Raw genomic sequence first — 26,859 nt, 5'->3', positions numbered from 1 at the left:
GTAACTGTTTAAACACATCTACCAGGGTGGCCCCGGGTGCACCCTCAACACTCAGGTTCAGCCTGAGCTCAGCGGTTTCTCTGGGGATGTCGGAGACCTAGCGGGGCTCTGGGCTGTGTGCAAAGCAGCCCGTGGCCAGTGCACATGATCGTGTCACCGAGCTGGGCCGTGACCACCATCCCTGGCCTTGAGTGTCCCCGTCTGAACCACACTGCTCCAGCTGCTCTCTGAGCAGATGTGGACTGGGCCCCCGCTGCCGACACCCCTTCACCATGGACATGCGCTCAGGACTCCGCCAACACGGGCTCAGGAACCAGCGCCTGCCTCGAGTCACAGACGTCTCACCAAAAGTGGCCACGACATACCATTCTGGGAACTTCAGGACCGTCAGTGCCTCCAGCACTCGGGTTCTGAGGTTCTGGAAGGAATGCAGCATTGGGGAGAGCTTGGTCACCCCGCACCTCGGCCACGTGGCGTCACTGAAGGCAGAGCTCAGCCTCCAGACAAGTAGCCCCCTCACTGGTGTCAGGCTGTTTACAAGCTTCTTATAAATTCTGATCAAGAGTCACATTTTAAGCCACATCATGGCTGTTTGGTGGTTTAAAATGTGTTATTTTGAAGTGACATAATAATGCTGCCCTAAGAGATGCAGAAGAAATGAACGCTGTGTTGGGAGGTCACATGGGTGTGTCAGAAGCTGCAAGGAAGGAGTATCAGTGAAGTGACTGATGCCCCGCCAGCAAAGCTGCGACAGCACGCGCCCTGCTTCGGCTCTGACTCCCCCGTACCCAGCCTGCAGCCTCAACCAGGTTCTGAATTCACTGAACCAAAGGTGGAGCTGCCCTAACTTAGAGAAGTCAAGAATGAAAACTGCAGGAACCTCCTTTCCCCTTGAAAGAAACGACCCACTCAAGCACAAGCACCACCTGGTTTCCAAAGTTTATTAAAAATCAAAGAATAGAAAAACTTTACATAAAAATATGTCAATTTTAGCTTCCACATTGTTGTCCACACACAAAAAAAATCGAAACATGATACCTTGTTCAGCCTGCAGCGCGTGGCCACAGGGCGGCCGGGCCAATTCATCCGTTCACCGAGGCGGGACTGGAGCTTGGCGCCCGCGTCTGGGACCGGGAATCGCGGAGGGCCCCCACAGGCACTCGCCTCCGTCCCCGCAGCGTTTCCTTAATGGAGGGCTACAGTCAATATTGCTAATGTGTAGAGATTAGTACAGGCCTACATATCAGTTTTTATAAATATTTATCAATAGGTTCACAATTTAAATATCTTTAAATATTTTTGATAACCTTCGATCATCAAGAACCGCAGACGGAGTGTGCCACTCTGCTCCGGGCGCCTCCTAGAACCGGCAGGCGCGGCGGCAGCTCTCAGCGCGTGTGGGCCGGGCCTGCTTCCCTCGGGCAGCCCGCCGGCAGGGCAAGCGCTGGTCCTCGCTGGGTGTCCGTCGCGCTTGGACCCCCAGCACTCCCCACTCCGCTCGTCAATCAGGGCTCGTGTAGCAAGCTTCCCATCCCAGCCGCCTCCACTGGTGGACTTCAAAGACCAGCCCACCTGCAGTGCTCAGCAGGGCCAGAACCCCGGTGTCAAGCCTAGGAGGCAGGTCACCTAACTCCCAGGACAACTGTAGTGCTCAGAAAACTCAGGGTGAGGCGGGATGGACAGATATATGTTCAGAAGTGGGAACAGACAGTGGCTGTCATGGCAGAATACACTTGCACAGCACACCCGTGTGCGGCTCACGTCGGGCGCGGCCGCTCCGGCCCGACCCGGGCTGGGCTCTCCTGCGACACGTTAACCCCCACAGCGCACTGAGCAGCTCAAGCTCTTCTCATGTATTTGCTCTTAACAGAACGAATGCTACTGCTACAGATTCCACAATGGAATCAACATAATTCCTTTCTCCACATTCCTAAAACTGGGTACCACTGTCCATACTGATACTCACCAGACCCAACATTACAGGCTCTGTTACTAAAACTGACAAAGTTCACATTTTTTTTTTTAAGATTTTATAATGTGACAATCTTTCCTCTCCTTAGAAAGTTATACTCTGGCACTTTAAATGCTGGATCTGTTGTCTAGTTTAAAAGAAACAAAATCCAAAACGTTAAAACCCCGTGGTCACAGCGAGACACAGGCCGGACGGCAGAGCCGGCGGGCAGCTGGTCAGAGGCGCTGGAGCCGCAACCCTCTGGACACCCGCGGGGAGACACGGCTCCTTCACCACAAGCTGAGAGGCCTCACGTCTGACCAAAAGAAGGAACAGAAAATAAGCCCCAAGCCCCTCACTCGTGGTGTTAGCAACGATGCTCATCAGACAACCAGCCGACATGATGAACCCAACTTAGAAAATGCAACTCGGGAAAGGATCTCAGCATGTTTAAAAAAATTCCCTCCTCCCTTAAATATAACTTATGTGAAAATATGAAATTAAATAAAAAATATCTGAGTTATTGCACAAATCATAAGTTTTCAATATTTACATAGAAAAACAGTCCTGAAATCTGAAACAAAATGTGCGGGCAGTAAAACAATGAGGACCTCCCAAGGGGGATGGGGTCTGATCTCCGTTGCTCTGATGTGAAATCAAAGTACCCGATGCAAAGGACAAGACACAGTACCGAGAAGTGCCAAGGCCCATAGCCCGTCCCCGCAGTTCCTGGCCCAGCCCCGCTCCGGCACTGAAGGGAGAATCCTGGGAAGGCAGAAAACAGCGTCCACGTCTAATAAGGCTTCACAGATGAGCACAAGGAGCTGTTCTTTTAAGATGGACGTGACCACCACACAAGGAACATGCAGAGTGATCAGCAGCGGGCGTGAGGGCCCGGGCTGGCGGGCTGGATGCTGGTCTCAGGTCCCAGCCGGGCGCGAGGCCACCCGGCTGCGGTCTGCGGAGGGTGGGGCCAGGCGGCGGTGCCCGGAGCTATTATCTGCTGAGACTGACGGGCAGGCTGTCCCTCGTGTGTGTGTGTTTTTTCCTCCTCCAGCCAGTGCGGTTATACTGGTGGTGTCCCCGGTTGCCCACGGGAGGCCGCACACCTCCACTGCCCACAGAGCTGTAGCTGCCACCTTGGCTGTGGTTGTGGGAGCCCTTCATGGACAGCTTCATGCCACTGTGCTGCTGCAAAGACACAGACGGACAGCAGGGTTGGTGGCCGGACTGGACAGACACCCCCCAACCCTGGTGGAAACCCGCCCCACCGGCTCCTGCCGGGCTCAGAGCAGGAGCCGCGTCCATGGTGCGGGCGGTGGAAACCTCGGGGGGAGTGCGTTCAGCGCAGCACACGGGCCACGCGGTCTCGTCAGCACCGTGTTACACGTGCGCACACGCCAGGCAACACGGAGACGCCGACAGAAAGCCGACCTCTGACACCTCAGTGACTCCGTCAACGTGAGGACTGTGGGCCCCTTTCAAACTCCACGCATTAACGTCCAAATGCACCTAGAACCTCACTTCCGCCTGGTTCTCCTTGTCCACAGAAATAAAAGGGCCCCTCTCCTAATCTTCTCCCGACTTTGACTGTGACATTCTAGAAACACAAGAGGGGTCCCATGTCAGCGGGACCCCGTTCTCCACATCCTGCCAAGCCCCACGCAGAGCAGATGGGAAGACGCAGCTGGTTTGGGGAAGGCTTCAGAGCAAAACCAGAGCACCGTCAGGGAGAGCGCTTTCGCTCTCTGCGAAGTCTTACTCTCATCCTGAGCACTTCGAAAGGTCAGCCTCACACTTAGGCTGTGACGGGATGGACAAAGCCAAGAAGGAACGTTCTATTATGAAACCCCAAGTAAGAAAGTTATCAGGACTTAATGTCCTAAGTCCAAGGAGCCAACCCTCAGGGACCGAAAACTTACTGGCAACGTATAATCAGACAAGCAACGGGGGCACCAGCCGGAGTCACACGGTGGCCTAGCGCCATCAGAGCCCGGGGAAGGCACTGGGCCTTCAGACAGCACACCTGGACTCCCACACGCCAGGACGCCACTCACAGTTCTTCCAAATACCCTGGCGCTTGGAGAGCCCAGTGCCTTGATAATGACCCATTTACCTGATACACAAGTTTCTAACATGTGGGATCTGGACTTAGAGAAGCCACAGGGCGATGGATAAACGTGTTCACAGAGACCTCTGGGCCTCAAATCTGCCTGGGGGCCCCCCCCAGCCGTATGGAGGGAGTGACGCTGTGGGGACAAGAGGGAGTGACTCGGGGGGACAGGAGGGAGTGATGCTGGGGGGACAGGAGAGAGTGACTCGGGGGGGACAGGAGGGAGTGATGCCAGGGGGACAGGAGGGAGTGGCGCTGGGGGGACAGCACTCCACACGGCCACCATTCTGGTTTCACTGGTTGCTTCTTGAAAACCAAAGTTTTTAGCGTGTAAATTAACAGTTAAGTGGGAAGTCAAAATATTCTTCACTTCCAATTTAACTTCTATGCTAACGAGTGCAACAGAAGAATTAAGAGAGATGTTTACAGAAATGAATTGAACAACACTAAATTTTAAAATAATTTCCTAACACTTGTAAAGTTTTGTTTCTTACAAGGGAAAGCAAACAGGAAGTTGAATGACCAGAAAACAAATTCCCTTTGAAAAATCTCTCTGTGGAATTCCCTCTCTGGTGGAGAAGCGTTAAGCACCGGCCTACCACGAGCCCGCCTGGTCGGAGCGCAGGGCCTGGGTGGACCAGACGTACCTTATGATACAGGTGGGGGCTGGAGAGCGGGTTGGGAGATGCAGACGGGATGGCCGGGGAAGACACGTGGTGGACGGCTTTCAGCGCCGGAGTCCCTTCGATGCCAGCTTGTCTACAGGGGACGGCGGCCACCCCAAGCGTTGGTGGAGGTATAGTGAACCTGGTCTGGGAGCAGAAGGACCGTGGCATCCATGAGGCACCACCCGACACAGCACACCACCCCGTCCTCGCCACGAGCAAACAGGCTCGTTAGCGTGGGCCCACTCTCACCTCACAACCTGTGTTCTGACTCAGAAACATGCTATACTCACAACAGCAGGGACAGTGCCAAGGGTGTCCAGTCACCCAGGTCATAAGGCTTAACAGTCTCTGAAGACCAAACAATTAAAAAAAATGACAGTCGCCAGAGTAACCACTGGGCCTCAGATCTCCAGGAAGAGCCACCACCGCCCACGCAGGGCCAGAGCCCCGAGCCCAGGCCTGCGGCCAGGATGACTGCCTCCAGCTCCCAACTCCCCTCCTGCATTGCAGCTCCGTCACGCGCGGAGGTGCGGGCGCGAGCCCTCTCCTCAGACCTTCGAGAACCTCACTGCTCACGTCTCAGACATATGCCTTTACCCCAAAAACCTCTGCAGAGCGGCTGTGCCTCCCAGGGCCACGGGCGCAGCAGGAGCTGGGCCTCGGGGCACACTTGGCACCCTGTCCTCACCCTTCCCCACATCCCCGGGGCCCCAGGACCCCCCAGCCACTCCCGGGCTCTCTGACAGCTTCGTGCCCCCCAGCTCTAAGCCCCCTCTTTCATCCTGAGCAGGTGACCTCACTGCTTCGCGAGCCCCATGGGGCACTGCGCCCCTACGGTTTTCGGGTGGGATTTCACACACTCACTTGACTAGAAGTAATGTTTGAAGTTTGGAAATAGAATGAGAAAGTGGGCTTTGAGCCTTGTTTTAGAGCTTGGATGATCTTAGCTTTCGCCTCACTGGCTGTTAGCGCAGCTGACTGATGGGACCACAGCCCAGCACGTGGCCCCGGACTGTGCCCGACACCCGCGCGGGAGCAGCCGCACGCGGTGCTCCAACAAGTTGAGCCTGAGGAAGCCCAGAGCCAGGGCCTCCCTGCGGCAAAACTCAGCTCACAGCACGGGCAGCCGCCTCCACCTTTCACGCTCACGCAGTGTCTGGTGGGGCTGTGCTAGCCGCCACTACGTGTCCCCGGCAGCTACACTCGGGCCCGCCACAACCTGGGGTGTGTCCCGAGACTGGCCTCCCAGGACAGAGGGCTGATGTTGCACACGGATTTTCATTACTAAGCCCACGTTATAACTCACGCTGCAGAGACTGGCTCCACCTTAAAAGCAAATTAATACGATGGCTTTATATATTTGCAAGTGATACACATTTGGGACGTAGATACAAAATTTTAAATGTTTAGAATTACATTTTAGACTCAAATTTTGTCTATATTTTTAAAAAGAGGACATATTCTAATAGAAAGAGCCCTATAAATACCGCCTAACGAATAACATGGAAAAGTCAAAGTTTGTATCAAAACTGAGGAAGAGTGCAAACAGATTCTCAGTGGGAAGCAAGGACAGGTGTCCGTTTCTGCCCAGGGACAGCATCGGAGCCCCTCTCTCCCACACAATCCCAGGACAGAGGTCTCACGCTGGGCAACATGTAATTTCCAGAAAGACAATTTGGACCTTGTCAAAAGCCATTTCGGTGCCCAGGAACCAACATGATGAACCTCCACAACACGGATTTTCATAGAACGAGAGGAATCACATTCCAATAAACCACCACACAAGAGCCCTTCCCACAGAAAGAAACGCACCCTCCAAAGAGTTTTGAAGTTCTTTTTCTAACTCAAAAGGATCAGCCCGTCCTACAGTACATGCAGGAGCTTGGACGGGGTCCCGGGGCCGTCACCTGGGAGGGCACAGGCCAGCTGCGTACCTGAGTGTTAGTTGTCACGACCAGCGTTCTGGACGTAGCGGGCTGAGGTTTGCTGCCCGGCACAGGCAAGGCGGCGGGCAGGCTGGCCAGCAGAGGGGTCGGCGCCTGGAGGCTGAACTGGTACACGCTGGGCGTCGTGCAGGGTGGCGTGTCTGAATCCTGTGAGGGGCAGGAGGAGGGCTGCACTGAGGCCAGGGCCCCACAGAGCCATAGGCAGCGGTGCACACAGCCAGTGACAGCAGGTTACAAGGATACAGGCAGCCCCAACCCACACAAGTCTCCTTCGCGTCACATCAAGACTGAAGAACATCATAGAGGAAACGCAGAAGAGACACCCAGACCACAGCTTTCATCTCCAAAGAAGTTTTCAAAAAAAACGATTCAGGGAAGTCCACGGCAGCCCCCGTGCATGGCGCCGCTGCTCGAGGGGCCCACGCCCGTGAGACTGGCGCCCACTGTCACCGGAAGCTCACGGCAGAGTGGGGACGGCTGGGTACAGCCTGGGGGTGGCCGTAGGCACACAGGAAAGTGAGAACGAGGGGAGCCGCTTAAACTCACTGCTACGGGAGGTTTCCACACCCACCACCCCCAGCGGACACACTCACGATGTCACTTCCAGAAAGCGAAGACACGGAGGAGGCGGACGAGCCCGAGGACAGAAGCTGGGGGCTGGGCAGAGACAGGGTCAGGCGCGGGCCGTAGGGCGACGCGGGGTCCCGGCGCTGGGGCTGCTCTGCGTCGCCCTCGCGCTCTTTTGTCTTCATCCTGTCGTCTGCGGAGGGAGCGCAGCCTCAGTCACCCCTGCAGGCCCCGCCGAGCCCTAAACCTGCCCTTGAGGCCGACAAACTGAACTTCTCACTTCACTTTTCTTTTCAATTAACTTTTAAAATTACATTCCAGTTACTGGAAAACACTTAAACATGCTTGGAACAGCACAGATATAGTTTTCAACTGTAAATTTTATGAAATCTAAATACAGATCAAGTGTTTCTGTTAAAAATTAGGACCCTGATCATGATAAATACACACTGGATTTCAAAGGTGCAGTACCAAAAAATCTCAGTAACTTTTTATACCAATTACTTGTTCAAATGTTAGTATTTTGAATTAAGTTGAGTAACATGTATTATTAAAATTAATTTCACCTGTTTCTTTTCACCCTTGCAATGCCGCTACGAGAAACTTTGAAATTCCATGTGCAGCATACGTGTATTCCTACTGGACAGCACTAGCCTACACCTTACAGTTTTCAAGTAAACTGACAGAAAACGGGCTGTTTTCTTAGTGTGACTGGTTTCCCACTGAGGGACAGGGCAAGGGCACCTCCCGCGCAGACGCCTCTCACCCAGGCCCGGCGCGGCGTGGACCCTGCCGCCCCACTTCTCCTTGATCCACCTCCGGTAGTCGATCACCTCCTGGGTCACCTTGATGATTCTCCCCAGCGTGCTGCAAGAGGACACGGGGGGTCACCAGGGGCCACTTCACACAGCACAGCACTGTGCTAGTGAACGATGGCGAAGAAGCTAAGACAACTTTACAAAAGCCGTACGACTGCTGACGTCTGAGTCCAAACACACCTTGAGATCACAGCACAAAGTTGGGCCCTGACGCAGAAGCCCATGAACCTAAGTCTACAGAACACTGTTTAAGTCTTCAGTGATCCCAGAGGTCCCCTGTGCCCACTTCTCACTGCATGGGCAAAAGCGGAGACACCAAGCACCCACCCCGGGCCCCAAGCTCTGCTGGAAACACGGTGCGTGGCTGGAGGCCCTGGGAGCCCGTGTCCCTCACGGGTGCCAGGCTCAGAACCCGCCGCCTGCACGGCCTACCAGAAGCGCCACTACCCCCCTGCTTCAACCTCCCCAAAGCAAACACCCTAAAGAAAAGTCAACTCCCCAAATAAGAAATTTTCAGCTCCTGACCGTGGATGACCATCCTGAACTCCAGAAAGGTCTTCCTTTACCAGTAACTTCAAGTTCTACTAAAACATGACAACACGTCCCTCACCAAGCCTCACAGAAGCAAAGGGCAGAGGTAAGGGAGCCAGTGCCGCGGGGCCGGGGCGCGGTTACCTCTCGGAGTCCCTGTTGGGGTAGGACCTAGCGAGGGGTGACACGGCGTGGCTGAGGACGATGTAGGCGTAGTCAAACACCTGCTTCACCTGCATGGCCCCGTAGGAGCTGCGGCCAACGTCGTTTCCTGGAACAGAAAGGCAGCTGTAAAACGCCTCACATCTGAGCCTGAGCCATTCCCAGATGTGGGCAAGCCTCTCTCCTGGGCCACAGGGAAGCCCTCACCCCAGCAGCACAGCCGGCCAGATCAGCACCAGCAAACACGCTGCCCACAGCCCGTGGGCAGCCCACGGCGTTCCCGGGCTGAGAGCCTATCTCACCGTCATCAGACCAGTCAGTGTCCCCCTCTGTGAATGAACAGAGATGTCATTCACAGAGACAAAGTGACGGTTCACGAAACAGTCAGGTCACCCCTCCTCCAGGTGGCAAAAATCTCAGTGAAGCCAAAGTACAATCTAAATCAGACAGTCACAGCCTGCCCAAGGGGCCAGTTAGCCTGGGGCCCCTGACTTCGCTCAGCACTGGGCAGACCCGGGAGGGCAACGCCTCTAGGACAGAACGTGCCAGGCTGAACTTCAGGGTGCTGAGGACCAGGTGGACAGCAAATAAAACGAAGCTGTCACTGAAGTCACCAAGCGGGCCACAGTCCAGGAGCTGACTTCTGTTAAGAACAGCAGTTTCCAATTGTAATTTACACATAACTCGTGCCTCACAGTTCAGGTAGGTGAGGGCTTTTTTAAGGAGACATTCTAAGAACTTCTCTCTTTTCCAGATTTAATGCTATAAACCCAGTGACTATGTGGGTTTTCATTTTCAAGTGTGTTTCAGCAAACACTGAAGGACTTGACGGCCGTTTAACTGATCCAACACAGACAAGTCAGCGATGAGAAGCTGTCCTGCTGGGCTGCCGGGAAAGCACTGCTGAGAAAGCAACCGCTTGGACCATGTCGTTTACAAACAGAAGAGAACAGTCAGTATGTTTTCTTTCAAAATATTTTTAAGAAATAAATTTCATACCCCAGAAGCCATAAAACAAAAAAATCATTAAATTTGAGGATATTGAAAATATATATATGTATGAGCTAAACAATAGGGAAAAAAAACAAATACAGATGCAAGACAAAAGTGCAGCATGATGACAAAGAAAGGCTTCCCGGACACACAGGGGCCTCCTGAGGTCAGTGAGAGCTGCACAGACGGACGGACAAAGCACATGAACTCACACAGAAGGAAACACAGCCAGCAGTGCACCTGCAGCCAACATTCCCCACCAGCTTTCTGTCCCTGTCACAGTGTCACTGACTTTACCACCAACAGGACGAATAGTGTCACCTCAGTGACACTCAACAACCATTTGTGGGACTGATAAGGAGCCCTGCGTTCAACCTCACTTGTCAGTAAAGAAATGTAAACTGAATGAAAATGTACACTGCGTGGTCTCATCAGACAGGCAAAGATTTAAAAGGCTGTCACCAAACTTGTGGGGGTAAATATGCTGAAAGGAATAAAACCAGGAACACGGCCCCGGGCTCAAGGCGGCAGCCCCTGCAACGGAACGTGCCCCGGACACGCAGGACACTGGGTTCAGGGATACTGTCCGGTAAAATCACAAGCTGCAAATCTGCCTGTATTACGTGACGCTACCTAGATAATGAGGAGGCAGTGAGAACTGTCAATACCCACGGAGGAAACACTGGAGAAAACCACATCAGAAGGGACTAAGTAAGGCATGCTTGGCTTTTCCACGTGACAAACCGCTGGGAAGCAGATGGCTTATGATGGGTATGGAATACTTTTCTAGTCAGAAAAAATTCTTTTTTTCTTAATTCTCACTTTCTACATTTACTTCCACAGTAAGTTAATAAGAAGCATCAATAGGGAATTCTGAATGCACAGCCATTAAGCCTGTTAGTACGGGAACCTGCATCAGAACAGACCAAAAGACGCCCTGGGCTCTCGGGCCGGCAGGTGCGCGCGGTGCCCAGGGCTGGGGCCGGGGTGGCGGGGCGTCCTTACCAGGCAGCAGGGGGTCCTCGATGCACAGCATCGACGGTCTGTACCCGCTGGTCATGGCTTTCATGATCTCCTCTTTGGCAATATAGGCACCTCCTTCTTTTATTCTAATACCAGTTTTCAAGTAATTAAAATTTCTTCCGTAGAGTTCAAAAAATTCTACAAGAAGCATTCCAAGGTTTTCATCAGCTCTCCGGGCATCAATTCTTGGATGCAACTGTGAAAACAACACACCTGCAGTTTGTATGGATCCCAGTCGCTTCCTGCAGATGCCCGCGTGTGGCGGAGCCCACTACCTCGTGGCCTCTGCAAGGGCGGCCAGGGTGGCCCTCGGGTGCTCAGCAGCTCTGGCGCTGCCAGGAGGTGCTAACAGAGCCAGGTGCTAACAGGCGCTAACAGAGCTCTTGATTGACATATCCTGTGTCAATCAAGAGCATTCAAAAGGAACGAACCTTTCTGGATTTATAAATTATACTTCAATTCTTTGACGTTCTTAATCCACAGAGCAACTGTCTACAAACACAGACATCTGGTTCATCATAAATTCCCAAATACCATAAATAAGTGGATGATATTCTGCACAATTTAGTCACCTAGATGGTGGAGGTAATTTTAAAAATTCAGATCTTAATTCCATTACTCTGACATACAACCAACAGGGGGCAGTATGAGACTGACCAGTATCACACTGTGAATAAAACCACATGAAAGGATTAATTTTAACCATGCAAGGTAATCAGCGCTGTGTCATATTTACAGCAAAACTTACATCCCTGCCTTGCATGCAGATTAGCATTGACCTCGGTTCCACACTGCGCTTTCCTGAAGCCCCCATCTACTGACCTCTCCAAGTGTCATGGATCCGAGAGGCCCACGACTTTGAGCAGCGCAGACCTGCACTGCCCACTGTGATGGCCACGAGCCATGTGTGGCTATTTACACTTAAATGAATGAAAGCACATTAAACGTTCACTTCGCTGGCCTTGGCAGCCACGTGGCCAGCGCTCAGCAGGTGCACGTGGCTCGCGGCGGTCCTGCTGGAAGGAGTGGACCGGGAGCCCTGGCAGCCGCACAGGAAGGTACACTGCACGGCGCCGCCCTGGGCAAGGCGGTCAGGTCCATGCGAACAACAAGCCCAGCAGAAGGACCGTGTCTGGAAGCACTCCTAACGCAGAGCTCCGTGAGGAGGTATGGCCTCTGAAGCCTGCAGGTATTTTCAGGGTTCAGAAGACGTTCCCAAGGCTCAGGGTAGCATTCCTACTTTTTCCTGACCCCTTCCCTGCCTTCTAGTCAAAATCAACTGCCTGAGAGCCCACCCAGCACAAGCGTGGGCCTTCTGACCCTAATCAGCCATGAAAGGAACATGCCACATGGTCACAGCTGTGAGGCAGAGGACGAGGCACCAAGGGACATGAGGTGCCAGTGGTGACCCACCCAGCCTGGTGTGGCCTCCGCAGGTCGCTTGGCCCAGAGCTCAGCAAAGTGCACGTGAAAGGAGGCACGATTACAAGGCTACTGGGATAGTTCAAATCAGGACAACGGGAGGAAATAAATTTAAAAAACATAAGGTTGTGTTTAGTTCAAAATAACGTCCAAACACTGGGGAAGACCAGGAGGGCAGCGTCTTGGAGGTGAGAAGAGAGGACGAGGCAGCGGGACTGAGGCTGTGAGGAAGCAGACGAGGAGCTCTGCTGCCCGTGCTCAGAGCCGCTGTGCAAGGATGTGCCGGGGAATCAGGCAGGGAGGGGTTGGCCAGAGTTCCACTGGCCGTCAGAGGTATTAGTGATGCTGAGAAAAACGACCCAATTCTGGACATAAAACCCTAAGCACAACCACAAAGACAAAACTAATGATAAACACTGAGGAACAGAGCTGTGCAGCTAAAACACAGGCCAGATTCTGTAAAGAACAGAGACTCCTTCATACAGGTAAATATAAACGGGATAATTAACGTTGCAATTAACTTAGAGATTATTTTATAAGTGAAAATAGTGTAAGTATAGCTTAATACAGCATTTAATACTCAGGTAGGTTTTCTACTGACAGTTTTTCCGTGGCACTCAACAAAGTAAGGGCAATATAATTATAGACAAAATACTGGTTTTTTTAATCACTGAGAAAAAAGGGTCTCTTCAGTACTTTTTTTTTTTTTTACCATATATGGCACCCAATTTTTTTTCTGAGACAAATTTTTCAATATAAATCACAGTCAAGAACCAAGAAAAAGTTTTTCAGTGTCTATCAAGACATGAAATTTTTCTACACGTAAAGAGTTTCTTTAAGATTAGATCAATATTCTATTAAATGATAGAACCAGTTAAATCAGATACAAAAAAAAGCTATAAATGAGCAAAAGGAAAAAAATATTGCTCAAAACAGAGTTTTACCATGAAAATTAAAAGTCAATTTCTACTACACCAAAACAGAACCGTGTAGAGACAGCAAGGAACTGAATTCATGAAGAGACTGATCAGAACCTCAGGAAGAAATACTCCTGCACGAGTCTCATTATCAATGGTTCTCAAGAGGAAGCACACTCACCTGCAGGAAGCTAATGGCCATTAAAATGAGGCTGTACGAGCTAATTCCACCTGTAAAAACTTCATTCAGGTCCCTCTGCAGGAGGAACTGTTTCAACACTAAAATCAAGTAAGGCAGCAACGAGTATTTCTGTAAATTGCAAAAGAAAAACATCATCCTGTTAGTTGACGCAGCTCTGAAGACTTCTGACACAGCAGACTGCATGTGCAGACAGGAAACGGACTTTGCGCCCCTCCCAAGGCTCTAGGCCGATCATCCTCAAACTGTAGGAGCCTGAGAATGAATTACTTGAGGGGCTCATTAAGGTCTGGTTGGGGAGCCCCTCTCCAGGTTACAGTTCAGCAGGGATGAGGAGGGGAAGCCACATGGAGACCCCAGGCCAACAGGGGCTGGGCCTGAACGAGGGCCCGCCTCAGGGAGCTCCCTGCTCGCTACAGCCACGCGTAAGCTTTGTGGGCGGGGGCGCAGTGGGCAAGGGAAGGTCCTAGAACCAGTGTGCAAACAGCCACTGCTCAGAGGCACCCGGGAGAGGAGTAGACAGGTGGAGGGGGGACAGCCCGTGAGACGGGAAGGCAGCAGAACATGGCATCACCAAATGCAGGACAAGGTGGAGGCGGCGGGGTGGGAACAAGGAAACGCCAAGGGGCCGGAGAAGGGGGTGGTGGGGCGTGGAAGCTTCAAGTGTTTCTCCTGTTCTGCTGGGGCAGAGATGATCCTTCAGACAAGCCTGATGGTGCAGAGGAAAGGAGAAAACTGGAGAGCAAGGCCCTGAAACTGTGGGAAGGGGCCGGATACAGTGACGGTGCAGGGTTGTCCCATCACTTCCATTGTAACAGGAGGGAAGGACTCTCTGTTTAACTGGACGCACCTGGTCAGAGTCCGAAATCCATCAACAAACAAGTCCATTATCCTGTCCTCAGACACCGAGACCATCCACAGTTAAGCAAATCTAACGCCACTATGATGCATTCAACTTGCAGTGAACTAAACTTGTAAATCGGCACACTGAGCTACAGGGATGGCCACTGCGTAACAACTAAAAAGACTATTTCAACAAAGCTCTCTAAAATAATGCTCAAGTGTATGAAACGATTAGCCAAGGAAAGCAAATCTGCAAGACAGCTATGTAATTTCAAAGCATCGCTAGAACTAACATCCTATAATAAATTCAACTGTTACAGTCTCTCTCACTAAAGACTATCAGTACTTTAAATTTTTTAACATCTAAAAGAAAAATGATACCCACATAACAAGCCCCTTATTTTTACTGTGTTAACTTGCAGATGACAGCACCTTCATATAATTCTTGATGAACTCTGCTGCCCGGACCCCAGTCTCCATGTTAAAGCTGATGTCGACTTTAACTTCCGTCTCCTGGTCTGTAAGTTTTATTATTGGTACCTGCAAAGATTTAATTTAGAAAATCATGCTTTAATAGGTAATATTTTCCATGGTCAGGCATCAGAATGTTCCCAGGTTGTACAGAGGGTTCTTCCCCTTATTCACCCAAGAAGCTTAGAGATCATGAACTCCAGACGGTAAGGATGAGGAGACAAGGGACTTGGCCAGCGTTAACCCCATGAGTCCCCAAGGCCACCTCCCAGTCCTGACAACAGCTCGTGCTCACCTCTGCCCAGCCCTGCTGGCCCGACGAGCGCCTCACTGGGGACCAAGCATCAAACACCCACTCTGCACAAGCCCTGGGCTCACAGCCTGCCCGCCACGAGAGGAAGCTGGCTAAGGCCCCATCCCACCGCGAGTGCCCAGTGATGGGAAGAGCTTGTCTAGCAACCACCTTTGCTAGGATTTCTGAAAGCCATTCAAAGTAACTTCAAAGCCATTTTTAAAAATTTTTTGTACTGATGTTTCTCTGAGAACAACTCTACTTTGGGTTTTCACTCTTAAAGACAATTTAACTTAAAAAAATTTTCCCTGAAAATCAGAATGAAAGGCTATTTTGGAAATACTCTCATTGACAAGAATTATCACCAAAAGGCACTCAAAACCAGCCTCATAAAAGCTGCCCATTCAGACCACTCCCCCACACAGAGATGTGTTCTTTCAGAAGAAAAGCTGCCTCCAAGGAATAAAAAGGGACATTCCCTTCACCAAACAATCAGGTCTAATGAAAGGTTTAAAATGTGAAGTCAACGCGGGAACACGCTCTTCAGTGCACACCCCATCTGGGCTCTAAACTTACACCAGGGGCATGCCGCCAAGGACACGCCCAGACCAGCAGGCAGGGGGCGCTATGGCCAGCGTGGACCAAGACTTGGGCAGAGAAAACAAGTTTCTTTCCCACAGAACACAGCTCAAGCGCCCACCCTCCAGGATGTGGCCGGTTCCGCACGGAGGAACCCCACTGCCACCATCCCAGCCACGACACCCCGCCTTCTCTGTAGTGGTGGGCTTTCCCCCCAAAACACACACACACACACTCACAGGCTGAACTCCCACATTCTGGAGATCAGAAGTAATACTACAACACTGATTTTTTGGTGGTGGTTCAAAATAGACAAGCTTTCTCCTCAAACACAGCCCATGACCCATGACCAGCGGAGGGCCGCCCGGCGACAGCTTGCGCCATGGGCAGGAGCAGTGGTGGACACTGCTCCCCAACCACACGGGACCTATGGCAGCAGCAGGGGTGTGCCAGCAGTGAAGCCACGTGACCACGCAGCTCCTGTAACACCCACTCTGCACAGTCCGGCCTCCGGAAAGCTCTGGGCCCCCGGGCGATCCAGCTGGGCCTCCTCAGCTCCTCTACAAGGGTACCTGGTCAGAGACCACCACCCACTGTACTGTCCCCGAGAGGCCAACACGCTGGAGCAAACGGCAGAGCCACAGACGGCATGGCTGAGGTCTGATCACCATCACACAGCAGGCCAGGAGCACAGTCTGAGCTGTCTGTCACCCAGACTTGGATACACTCGACACACACATCAAAAGCGGCTTCATCCTCCAATTTCTCCCCAAGAGAAGTACGGTTTTCACACGTGTACATTTTTTAACAGTGAAAGGGGACAGGTTTTTCTTTCTGAAGTAGCAAACGGTAATCTCCATCTGTATAGTAAGTGCCACAGCTCACATCATTCAGCCACGTGCTGAAAGGGCAGCGTCTGAACGTGCCTCGTTTCTAATATTAACATCCCCTCCCGACACACCCTCACAGAAGGTGACCCGATCACATAGGTCAGTGCTCTCACAACTCGTACTGCACACTCTTAACACATCCTCAGGTGGTGATCCTACTATAAAAAATACAAACACACTTACACTAGAAGTAGGGAAGTCTTCAGAAACATGACCAGTAACTTCCGTTAAAAACTACCAGCCAACCCCACAGGGCCACGGGCCACCGCGGGTGAGAGGGCCGCGCGGCCGGGCGGGGCCCGCACGCACGTACCGTGGCCTTGTCCAGGACCTTGATGGAGCACGGCTCAGCCACATTGTGCTTCCGCAGGGCCTGCTCCAACAGCTGCAGAGGCGGGCGCTCCCACTTTCCAAAGACCACCAAGTCGATGTCGCTGAAAGGCAAAAAAGCGAGTGTGACCCCCTGCTCGCCTCCCCACATGGAAACACGCATGTCTGGGGTGACCAGCATCACGCACAGGCCTGCAGCTCCTCCGATGGCGTATCTTATCCCATCCAGCATCTCCTCTCAGCAAGAGAACACGTGGGTCCTGCACTATTGCAACAAAGATGGAAAGGGAACAGCTGAGTCTCCCATATCACACAGTAACGGGGGACTGGGGTGAAGGCACCTGCCCTCTGAGGTCGCCTGGTCCTCATGTCTGTGCTGTAACCACTTGGTCACTCTTGTTGACCCCAGATCCCAGACATGTAGAATCTGCTCAATTTGCCACTTGCCCAGCCAATGCCAACCCAAATCCTGAGATTATGGTCTCGTTAGTCTCCAAGTGTTAACAGTGGGGTAGAGAAAAATAAGCTTTTAATAAACAGTGCATGTAAAATTAACTAGAGATTAGAGAGTTCTTGATGGAGAAACCCTGGAGAACGGCTTTCGTATGCACACTAGTTTGATGGTTTCCTATCCAGTAAAAATCCTCACAAAATACTAAACAGAATTTTCTTGAATCTTCATTAAAACATAAAATCAATTTTTCAAAAATATATCCAAGAACCTCAGAATGTTTTCTATTGCATCTGCCTCCCACGGCCTGCTCACTCATCTTCTCTGCACTCCTGGTAGCCAGCATCCTTGCACCCCGTCAAATTAAGTGCAAGAGGAAAAATGCAAAGCAATCAATTATCACAACAGTAAGTTAAACTTTTATTTCCTGTGATTCTCCCTCTGCGCTCCATGCTCTTTCCTCTAGCTCACATTTTTAGCCTTAGATTTGAATACAAGTAACCTACTCTCAGCCTTTAACACATGTACAGACCCCACCACCCCAGCTAAGTAACACACACACACACCTGTGCAGGGCCATCTGGTGCTCACCTGGTTGGAAGATAGAGGCCTGTACTAAAGCTGCCAAATATCTGCACCTGAAAGAAAGAGTGAGCATCTTCAGATCCGTCTTCAGCCTTCCCTCCACCACTTCTCACCCGATTCTCGGGGGAGGGGGCCCAAAGCCAATCACACAAAATCCTCTCAATCTTTTAAGTTAAAGACCTGCCCCAAAAGGAATTTTTAAAAACTCAAAATTAAGAGACATAACAGTTACTGGTCTCACCACAATTGCTCAAAGCCGGGGATGGTTAGAACGGTTTCAAGCCCACAGGAGGTGGAGGGCAGGGCTCTGTCCCAGGGCACCGAAGTGCAAAGCAAAACTGTCGTGTGTCATTTTAAAGGAGGAGGGGAGCTGCGCTGCCGCCTCACCCACTGCCCATCACCAGCCTGGGCCAGAGGACTGTCTCCTGTGGCCCTCACACGCACTCCAAGTGCCCTGGGCAGCCTCTCAACAAACACGTGTTCACCCCCTGGAAAGGCGGTGTGTGACAAAATACTTTCAGGTTTACAGCCCTGAACGCATGCTATCATGTGTGATTCAGGGAAGAGGTAAAACTTCTCATCTTAAGGTAAACTTAAAACAAGAAAAATAATCACATTATTCCAGGAAAAAAATTCCTTTAGGCCAACATCCTCACACTTGAAGGCGTCAGAGCCTCCCCGTCGTGGTCCCGCCCCCACCCAGGGCCTGGGGTCCAGCAGGGACGGGGTGGGGCATCTCTAACAGGCTCCCGGGGGAGGACGCTGCCCATCCCAGGACCACAGCGGCAGACCACTGCCTCGGGCCAAGGACAGCGGGTCGGGGCTCCCAAAGACTGACTCACAAGGACACAAAAGCAAGAAAATGGTACCCACATCAGCCGTCGGCCAGAGATCTTTAACCACGGTTTCGATCCTTTTCACCACTTCTCTTCTCATGGCTGCTTCTTCAGGACAAGGGGACATGAAGTTATAAAAGTCAATTATTTCCTCATGAAGTCTAGCGGACAAAAGAGAAACACATTGGAGTTACAATTAAACCTGACCACACTTTCTCATTCTGTTATTAGATCAACATGACACTGAAATATATTTCTGACCATTTAAAATACAGTTCCTTTTTTCCTCTGAAAGTATGTAATGAAATGAAAACTAATTACACAGTATGGTTTAGCATCACAGATTAACACGAGTGAATTTTGTTGATATAAATATCAAAACTTTCCACTGGCATTTCAAAAGAAACATTTCAGTGACTTTACAGAAGAGAAACTGAGAGCTCCGCCCATGAAAAATGAAGGGTGATTCCAGCCGCCGCAGCGCGGGAAAACCAGTCACCCCGTGCCACTGTGCTCGGGCCCCAAGGGCACCTTTTGGCGCCTCTCGCTAAAGGGTGCAGGTGGGTCTGAGACAGGTGAAGCAGGAAGACACGTGTCCTGGATCCTGGCTGGCAGCCCTGAGTCTCAGCACCAGGGTCTGCCCAACCCACTCGCTGACAGGCCTTGAATCCAGCACCGAGCGCCTCGTGACGCATCAGAGAGACATTCCATCCAGCACTCAAGTGTGCCCCCCTCCAGACTCCGACGGGAGGGCACCACCAGCGCATGGGGGTGGGACTAAGTACGGCCCCCCCCTTTACTACAAAGAGCTGAAAAGCAGTGTTTTCAGGGGAGAAGAAGGAGCTCTGAAAGCCACCTCACACCCCTGCTCAAAAGCCACTCCTCTGTCAGCCCCGTGGATGACAAGCCAGCCCCCTGGCCATGGCAATAAGGAGTCAAGTTTCAGCCAAGGATCTGGGCCACAGACTCCTTTTACAGGAAGGAAAGACAGGTCATCCTCAGTTACTTTTAGGGATTAAAGATGGGGAAGCAAATAATCCAACCCTAGGAATTACATCAAGTCAAATCCACCTGCCTCCAATCTAAGTTTGATTATCAGTAAGGAAGAGAAGATAAAATAAAATTAGTTCAATAATGATATCATGTCAGCTCAATAGCAAGCAAAACAGTCCACCTGACAGCAGGCAATGCTTCTCAACAGGACCCATTACTGTCGAGCTACAAGGTAAGGCCCCAACATCTAGTATCTTATCTTCACCGACTCTGGCTTAAGGCCAGTCTCAACTCTCACCTGCGGGATCGCCTCCCCCAACCCCACAATTCATTTGCAGCGACCACTCCTAACACTAAAAGCTACTCGAAGTCACTGAAAGCACACAGGGGACTCCAGCAGGAAATAAATACTCAACACCCTTGTTCAAGGTGCAGCCACAGTACCAGTTGCGCCACCACCGAGTGGGAACCTGACTTATCCTGTTTAAGTTTTTTTTAAAAATCAAACAAATCTTCACCCCAAATATGCTGCTGATTCAGCCATGAGTCCAGTTTTTAGTAAATCTCAAACGTAAGAAGTCATGCAACATTAAAATGCAGTCATTTTTCCAAAATATCTATCAATTTAGGGGCTAAAGCTTCTATCATCTCAACAACCACCGAGCACCAACTACATCCTAAGCATCTGACGCACCTCTTCCAGCAGCTCTGCAGGCGCGTCAGGACAGAGGTGTCCCCTACAATTCCCACCACTCGGCAATGCTGCCAGCAGGTGAACGCCCGCACTGGGGAAGAGCCAGGGGACCCTTCCCCGGTTACAAGGGCATCTGGCAGGTCTCCTGTGTCAGTCACTGTCACTGCGCAGAACTGTCAGGAAGGCGGCACTGGGCTCCTCAGGAGAAGAGCTCGTGCGTGGGGCCAGCCGCCAGCTTGGGGGAGAACATAGTCCACCGGAAGCACTAAGAGCACACGCTCTCCTCCAACTCAGAACAGTGCCGGTAACAGGCATGTACACATAGAGAGACACAAAAACAGGGATATGGGCCCAGAATAAGCAACTGGCCCAGCACCATGGAAGAATACCAAAGCCAGTGTGCTGAGAGTCTATCCTCATCCCACAAATGTAACACATTAAAGCATCGAGGACACAGGACATTCCAATTTGCCAAAATGTCACAGCCAGTCTGCACTTGCAGAGTGGAATAAACTGTCACGTATGGAAGAATACAAAAAGTGGCTCCAAGGCTTCCCAGGACCCCTGCCCCCAGGGCCCGGGATGCACCAGGAAAGGAGAGAGCAGCGCACAGACCCTGCCAGTTTGTCAGAGGCCTGCTGCCCCGCCTGGCAGGGAGGAGGCGGCTCGGCACACCGCCCTCCGTGTCTCAGAAGAGATTAATGGTGAGGAGGAGGTGTGCCCATAGTCCCAAAGCCAAGCAGTACCAAGCAGGACGCACGCCTCCTGACATCAGCGTGGTGCCCCACCAAGAAGACGCTAACGACATGCCTATCTGACATACGTATTGAAAGTTAGCAACTGCTGTAACAAATACTAGAAGAGTATTTTTGCTTTGCTTTCTGGGAACAGAAGGGATACTGCTGGTGGCCGGCTGCGGCCCAGCCCCTGCTGGTCTCCGAGGCATGCAGGGACTGGCGGCTCTGCAGTGTGACAGCACCGTCGGGCCAGAAAGACTCAGAAGGGTCTAACAACCATCATAACGTTGGGGTAGATTCTAAAGGCCCTGCAGCGCCTCCCTGGCCCGGGTGTCCGGGGAACCCTGTGAGGAGGGAGGAAACACCGAGGGCTGGGATGGGGTGGGGCGGAGGTCAGGCAGTGGAAGTGTGGATCAGAGCAAATCCACAGAGCCCACAGGATGGAGAACCAGCGCCCTCCCTCCCTACCCCCTCATCCTTCAGGCGTGTGGTGATGGCCTGGAGCCTGTCTCCGCCCCAGGAAGGTGACCTCCAGGAGGAAAGGGGCTCACCTGCTCACAGCCTGACCTCCGGCACCGGAACAGGCTCGTTCACTGTGAGCATTCGATCAATATGCGTGGAATGAATCAGGTTTTGATAAATTACATTATCTTTGCTTACCACCTCGTCATTTAAGATCTGTATTCCCTACACAATGTCATCAAAAATTGGCATTTCAAGAAATATTTTACCCCTGTACTGGATAACTTGATTTGTCAGCAGAAGTCATTTAAATGACCAACTATCCTTTTTTAAAATGTAAACAGTGCTAAATAAAAGAGCTGGGATTACTTTATTCGATACTGCATTACAAGGAGTTTTCATCACTTTAAGAACCCACATACAACAGTGAGAATGATACGCTCACAATTAAGTGCCATCAGCCATGTTTCCAGCCGCCAACCCCAGACACAGGCAGGGGTTCTGTGAGTCGATCACTTCCAATACTGGACATACACACACTCAGTTCTCCAGTGTTTCCTTCATGAAGAACTATGTCCATGAAAAGTTTTGATCTTTTCTACTCAAAAATGAAATGAAGACATTTACTCTTCTCACATATCAAAACCACAAAGTGCTCCACGGCTGACCAGACGTCCACATAAAAGCCACGCTGAAGTCTCCTTGTCTGCAGCAAGTTAATCACCGCACCTCTTGGCGCACGTGTCAGCCCACCAGCATTCAGCCTCCACATCTCCAAGGGAACGTCTACGCTGTGACCACCATGGACACATCTCCTCTATGATGGATCAGAGACGTGGTCTCTCAAAGCTAGCAGCCCACCAATTTCTGAGGGCCCGAGGCCGCTGCCTCACGCAGCAGGCTGCTGGCTGCCCACTCAGGGTGCCCGGAGCCAACGAGCACCCTCTCCTGCGGCTCCAGGCACCAGCGAGCCCTGGCGGAAGCCCCGGGGAGGCCTCCTCAGAGGGATTCTCACGGCCCTCCGCCCTCCCGCCCGCAGCCCTGCAGCGCTGACCTACGAGACAGGCGGCCGTGTGGCACGGGAGCGGGGCTGCACCCCTTGGGGTCGGGGCGTCATCACCCCGGTACTTTCCCTCTTTGTGGCCAAACCCAATGCTGACACAGTAACCAAAAAACCATGAGGTTAGATTCCTGCCTTGTTCTACATTTGAAGACATAATACAGACGCAGAGCTAAAACTTTAAATGAAAAAGTCAAACAGAAGAAGAAAAAAAGAGCAAGGGGCACCATCAGCCATCCCGGACTCGATGGGAGCCTTTCCAGACTCCAACACAAAAACATTACAACGCAAAGACTGAGAGTCAAACAATTACAAAGAAATTCTATCAAAAAAACACACGGAGTGTAAACAAATAAAAATGTCAAGTGCACAGGCAGAAACAACGGGATTTGTTCAGAAAGACCAGGCCTCTCGCGGCCTCACACTCTGGGGTGAGCTGCCCGCGTATCTCAAGGCTGAAGGAAGGTGTCCCTCCCTGAGCCCGCACCCCGCACCCGGACGGCCGGGCTCTGAGCCGCTGACACACACCGGGGACCGCCAGGTGGGTTCGCTGCAGGGCCAGGTCAGAAGGAGACGCTGTCTGTCCACGGAGGAGACCGAGGGTGGTGGGGGTGTGGACGAGGGATGGCCTCGCCCCACTTCTGCACGATCGTAGCCACAGGTGCACAAAACTCACGAGAGGGTCTGAAGGCCACGTGCCAGGGCCCGCAGGCCGCCTGCACGGGGCGGCGGTGGGCGACGCGCCGCCTCTGGCTCTCCAGCCCGGCGTGCTGCCGGAATTCGCGTTTTACAGGAACGTACTCATCGTGTGTACAGGTTAAAAAGTGAAAAGGGGAAAGCGTGGTACAGTTAAGGAGGTACACTTGACAATGTTCATTACACCACTGATTATATTTAACATCTGGAAACAACAAAACATTAAACAAAAAAAGTCAACTGTATTTCTAGGCAACAAGATTATTTGTGATCTTTACATTCTTTTTGTTTGTGTTCATTATCTAGTTTTAACAGTGAATTATCGATTCTTTAATTTAAAAAAAAAAAAAAAAAGAACATCAAGCCAGTCAGGCTTCTAAAGCCCTGATACCACATTCTACTCCGCTGCTAAAAAGCAGTGAGGTCACCAAGTCCAGTCAGTTTCCCTGGTGCCAGGCCCTAAGGTCGCACCCAGGTAGGGACACAGGTTAAGATGCTGCTGTGGGGAAGCAGGGAGGGGACCCCCATGCTCCCAGCACAGCCCCGCTGACAGAACCCCTGTGACGATGGGAGGTTCTAGAAGTGGCTACTGAGCACCTGAAATGTGGCTGATGCAACCAAGGATGAGTGGTAGTTTTACTTAATTCAATCTAAACAGCCACGTGAGGCTGGTGACTGCTGTCTCAGCAAAGTTCCGGCTGCAGCTTCCTTTCCTCCACCCCAGACAGCCGAGCAACGTTAAACTCAACAGAGTGGGTGCAGGCAGCCTCCTCTCCTGCACCCTCACTCCTCCCATCCTTGGAGACACCAGAGTCTAGGAAATGAGGGGCGGCTTCCCCAGAGGTCAGAGGCCTCCTCACCTGGGGGCCTGGAGAGAGGGCACACCTTCTCCATCACACACCTTCCAACAGGAGACCGAGTGATAAAAACACTCCTTGCTCCTGGGGCTCTCCAGTGTTCTCTAAAATAAACATTTAGAACCTTAGGGCTAAATGTGGACAAATAAGAGCCACGTCTATCAAAACTAAGCATTACAGTTCTTACTATAATTTAAACACAGACTCACTGCTACATTTACAAAACTAGGATATGATAGCTTAACAAGATGTTAGTAACAATGGTGCCTGATTAGAGCATTTTCCAAAGCAACGTGAATGTAACTGTGGAACCGAGCAAAGACTATTCTTCCATCTTCACTAAAATACACTGTTTCCCTTAATGTTTCAACATGTCTAAAATTGGGATGCATCTTTCAATCGATGGCTGAGCACGAAACCAATTCAAAATTAAACATTTTTCTTCCTTCCTGGTACATTGCATAACAGTGTGTCCCCTTAGTTCAACTGATCTATAGGACCCTGTCTATGTGAAGTTTGTATTTCTGACCCACAACAAAGACAATTTCAGATGGGTTGAGTTTTTGCACGTAATGGCACCTCAGATTCAAAAAATATGGGAATTAGAAGTTGACCACAAGGCACCTTGAGGAGAGCAAGAGTGACAAGGAGCACCCACTGGGGTGGGAGGCCTGCACTGTCACTTTGCAGCCATGAGGCCGAAAATGAACTCCAGAAACCTCTGAACAGCACAGACCTCCTCCTAAGCTGAGGCCCTGTGTCCATGCCGGGTGGGGCCTCAAGGGATGATGTTTGCAGGGAGCAGAGCTCTGGCCTTGTGGATGGCTTTGTGTGGTGGCGGCTTTAGCCTCTTCTTAAGGAGTGTCACCCACTGGGGCGTGGTGGGAAAGCCAGTTTGGTTTGCTGCCATGTGTACAAAAGGAACCCTGCAGGCAGCGGGAGGTAGGACACAGTACACCTGATGGCCTGTCTCCGAGGAGTGGAATTCTGAGACACTAGCCGTGGCTGCTGGTCCATATGGGCAACTCGGATATTTAATTTGGAAGAATCTCAAACTGACACAACACAATGGAGAGAGCCCTGCATTGACGCACTTTTGGTTATTTTAAGAGAGAGAGAAATGGTAAGACTAGAATTTTCAGTGAATTTTAGTTTTAATCATGAAACTTCTGAAGAACAAACGTCTGAAGCATGATTAAGTAGTGCACTTTTAATCTAAGTATGAAAAATAAAGTTCACGAAAAATGAGAAGAGACATTTCTCATTTACGATCGCTCTCTTTTAAGAGTCCAAACCCACTTAAAAGGTAATGACCGACTTCTCAATTGTCAGCACTTTTCCCAAGTTAGCGTCTGCTTTTAGTACCAAGTATCAAGATCAGCCATGCTCAGTGTCTGTCTTGGTATCTGGTATGTGGTGGCTGTAAATACTTAAGAAATCCAACTCAGCTTTTTTAAAGAGCGAAAGACAGATTATTAAATTAGAGAACCAAACTCTGCAACTTCATAGCTAATAAAGCTATTCATGAAAACAGATGACCCATTTCAGGAGGATGGCTTTTGTCTTTAGAAGCTGAGCTGGCAGGGTGGCATGGTTCCCAACTCTGTCAGAATCTGAACCGAAGCCAGGCAGGGCTGGCTGGTTCTGAAGGGGGTGCCCCGGGGAAGCAGCCCTGCCTCCATTACCCTGCCTCCTGGACCTGGGATCCTCAGTGTCCAGCCCCAGGCAAAGCCGGCTCCTTCTTCCATTCCCAGCCCAGCACAATTTCCAAGTTGTCCAATGGTGACATCTTTGTACTCAAACGAGGAAGACAGGCAGATGCGCTGCAGGAGGTAATAGACACAAAAAAAAAAAAGGGACCAGAAGCGAGGACAATGAGATGTATTTAAAATAAAACCATGTGGACAGAAAAGGGGCAAAGGGAACAGGCCGAGCAGTTATTGATGCTGGTCTCCGAGGGGGAAGCAGAGGGATGCCTGTTCCCCTACATTTAAAATCCCCATAGCTTTTTCTAAGGAGGGAGCCATGGTCAGAGGGCAGATTTCATTCCTTTTTCTTAAGGGAAAAGAAAAACCAGATGAATGAGCACAACCTCCTCCAATTCGGTTACAAGAAGCATCAGCACCCAAACCCATAAATAAGCGCTGTGCTCTGCAGTGTTAACACATCCGACTTTCCCAACCACTGTCCCCACGGTCCCTGACCCCAGGGTCCTACCCTTCTGCTGACCAGGGGCCACCTTTACCTTTCACACTTGCATGCCCTTGGTCAACTCCAAATGCTTGTGCAAACACACCAGAAACTGTCTTCAACTATTAATTTATTCTTACTCTCTCCCTCTCCCCCTCCCTCCAACTCTTCATAAAACCTTCAAAAGCCTTAAAAAAAGTCAGTGGTTTCTCAGAAACTGGAGCTCCCTGCCCTCAGCCCACAATGTTCACTGTCCGCATTTTTGCCAAAAACAATGGCTTGGTGAAAGTATTCGGAGTTAACTCCTAGAGTCCTAGAGCTGATTTTCATGCACGCTTTGATGCCCCACAGCGAGATGGTGGAGACGGTGGATTCAGACCCCACTCTGCCACACAGACTGGGTCCAAGTTGGCATCTGCATCCCCACCGCCACAAGAACGGGCTGCTGAGTGCTGACCCATGCAGAAAGCCGAGGAAACGATTGAATCGCTTGTTTTGGGGGTGTTTTTAAAACAGCTGTTTACTGACACAGTTAATGAGCTAATTATAAGTCATTTTTATTTATTTTTATTACAAGCCAATT

The 26,859-nt window shown here is 51.1% G+C and overlaps 1 protein-coding gene across 2 annotated transcripts in view; it reads right to left on the bottom strand.

Moving 5' to 3' along the window:
* Positions 1–926: 926 nt before the first annotated feature.
* The window catches only part of TENT4A (terminal nucleotidyltransferase 4A), a 41,564-nt gene continuing 15,631 nt past the window's right edge, over positions 927–26,859 (bottom strand). The window contains exons 2-13 of one of the 2 annotated variants that reach the window (XM_031443060.2): positions 18,625–18,748; positions 17,758–17,804; positions 16,699–16,819; positions 14,586–14,693; positions 13,293–13,421; positions 10,755–10,968; positions 8,739–8,865; positions 8,012–8,112; positions 7,272–7,438; positions 6,667–6,825; positions 4,712–4,876; positions 927–3,142 (exon numbers count right to left, since the gene is read on the bottom strand). In XM_031443060.2, coding sequence (XP_031298920.2) covers positions 2,948–3,142; positions 4,712–4,876; positions 6,667–6,825; positions 7,272–7,438; positions 8,012–8,112; positions 8,739–8,865; positions 10,755–10,968; positions 13,293–13,421; positions 14,586–14,693; positions 16,699–16,819; positions 17,758–17,804; positions 18,625–18,748 — 1,657 coding nt within the window. In that variant the 3' untranslated portion in view covers positions 927–2,947. The remainder of the gene's footprint in view (positions 3,143–4,711; positions 4,877–6,666; positions 6,826–7,271; positions 7,439–8,011; positions 8,113–8,738; positions 8,866–10,754; positions 10,969–13,292; positions 13,422–14,585; positions 14,694–16,698; positions 16,820–17,757; positions 17,805–18,624; positions 18,749–26,859) is intronic. The other variant, XM_064479392.1, reaches the window with a different exon arrangement.

Source organism: Camelus dromedarius, chromosome 3 (assembly GCF_036321535.1).
Source record: "Camelus dromedarius isolate mCamDro1 chromosome 3, mCamDro1.pat, whole genome shotgun sequence".
Classification (NCBI taxonomy): Eukaryota; Metazoa; Chordata; class Mammalia; order Artiodactyla; family Camelidae; genus Camelus; species Camelus dromedarius.
This window is presented reverse-complemented; position numbering and strand designations above follow the sequence as displayed.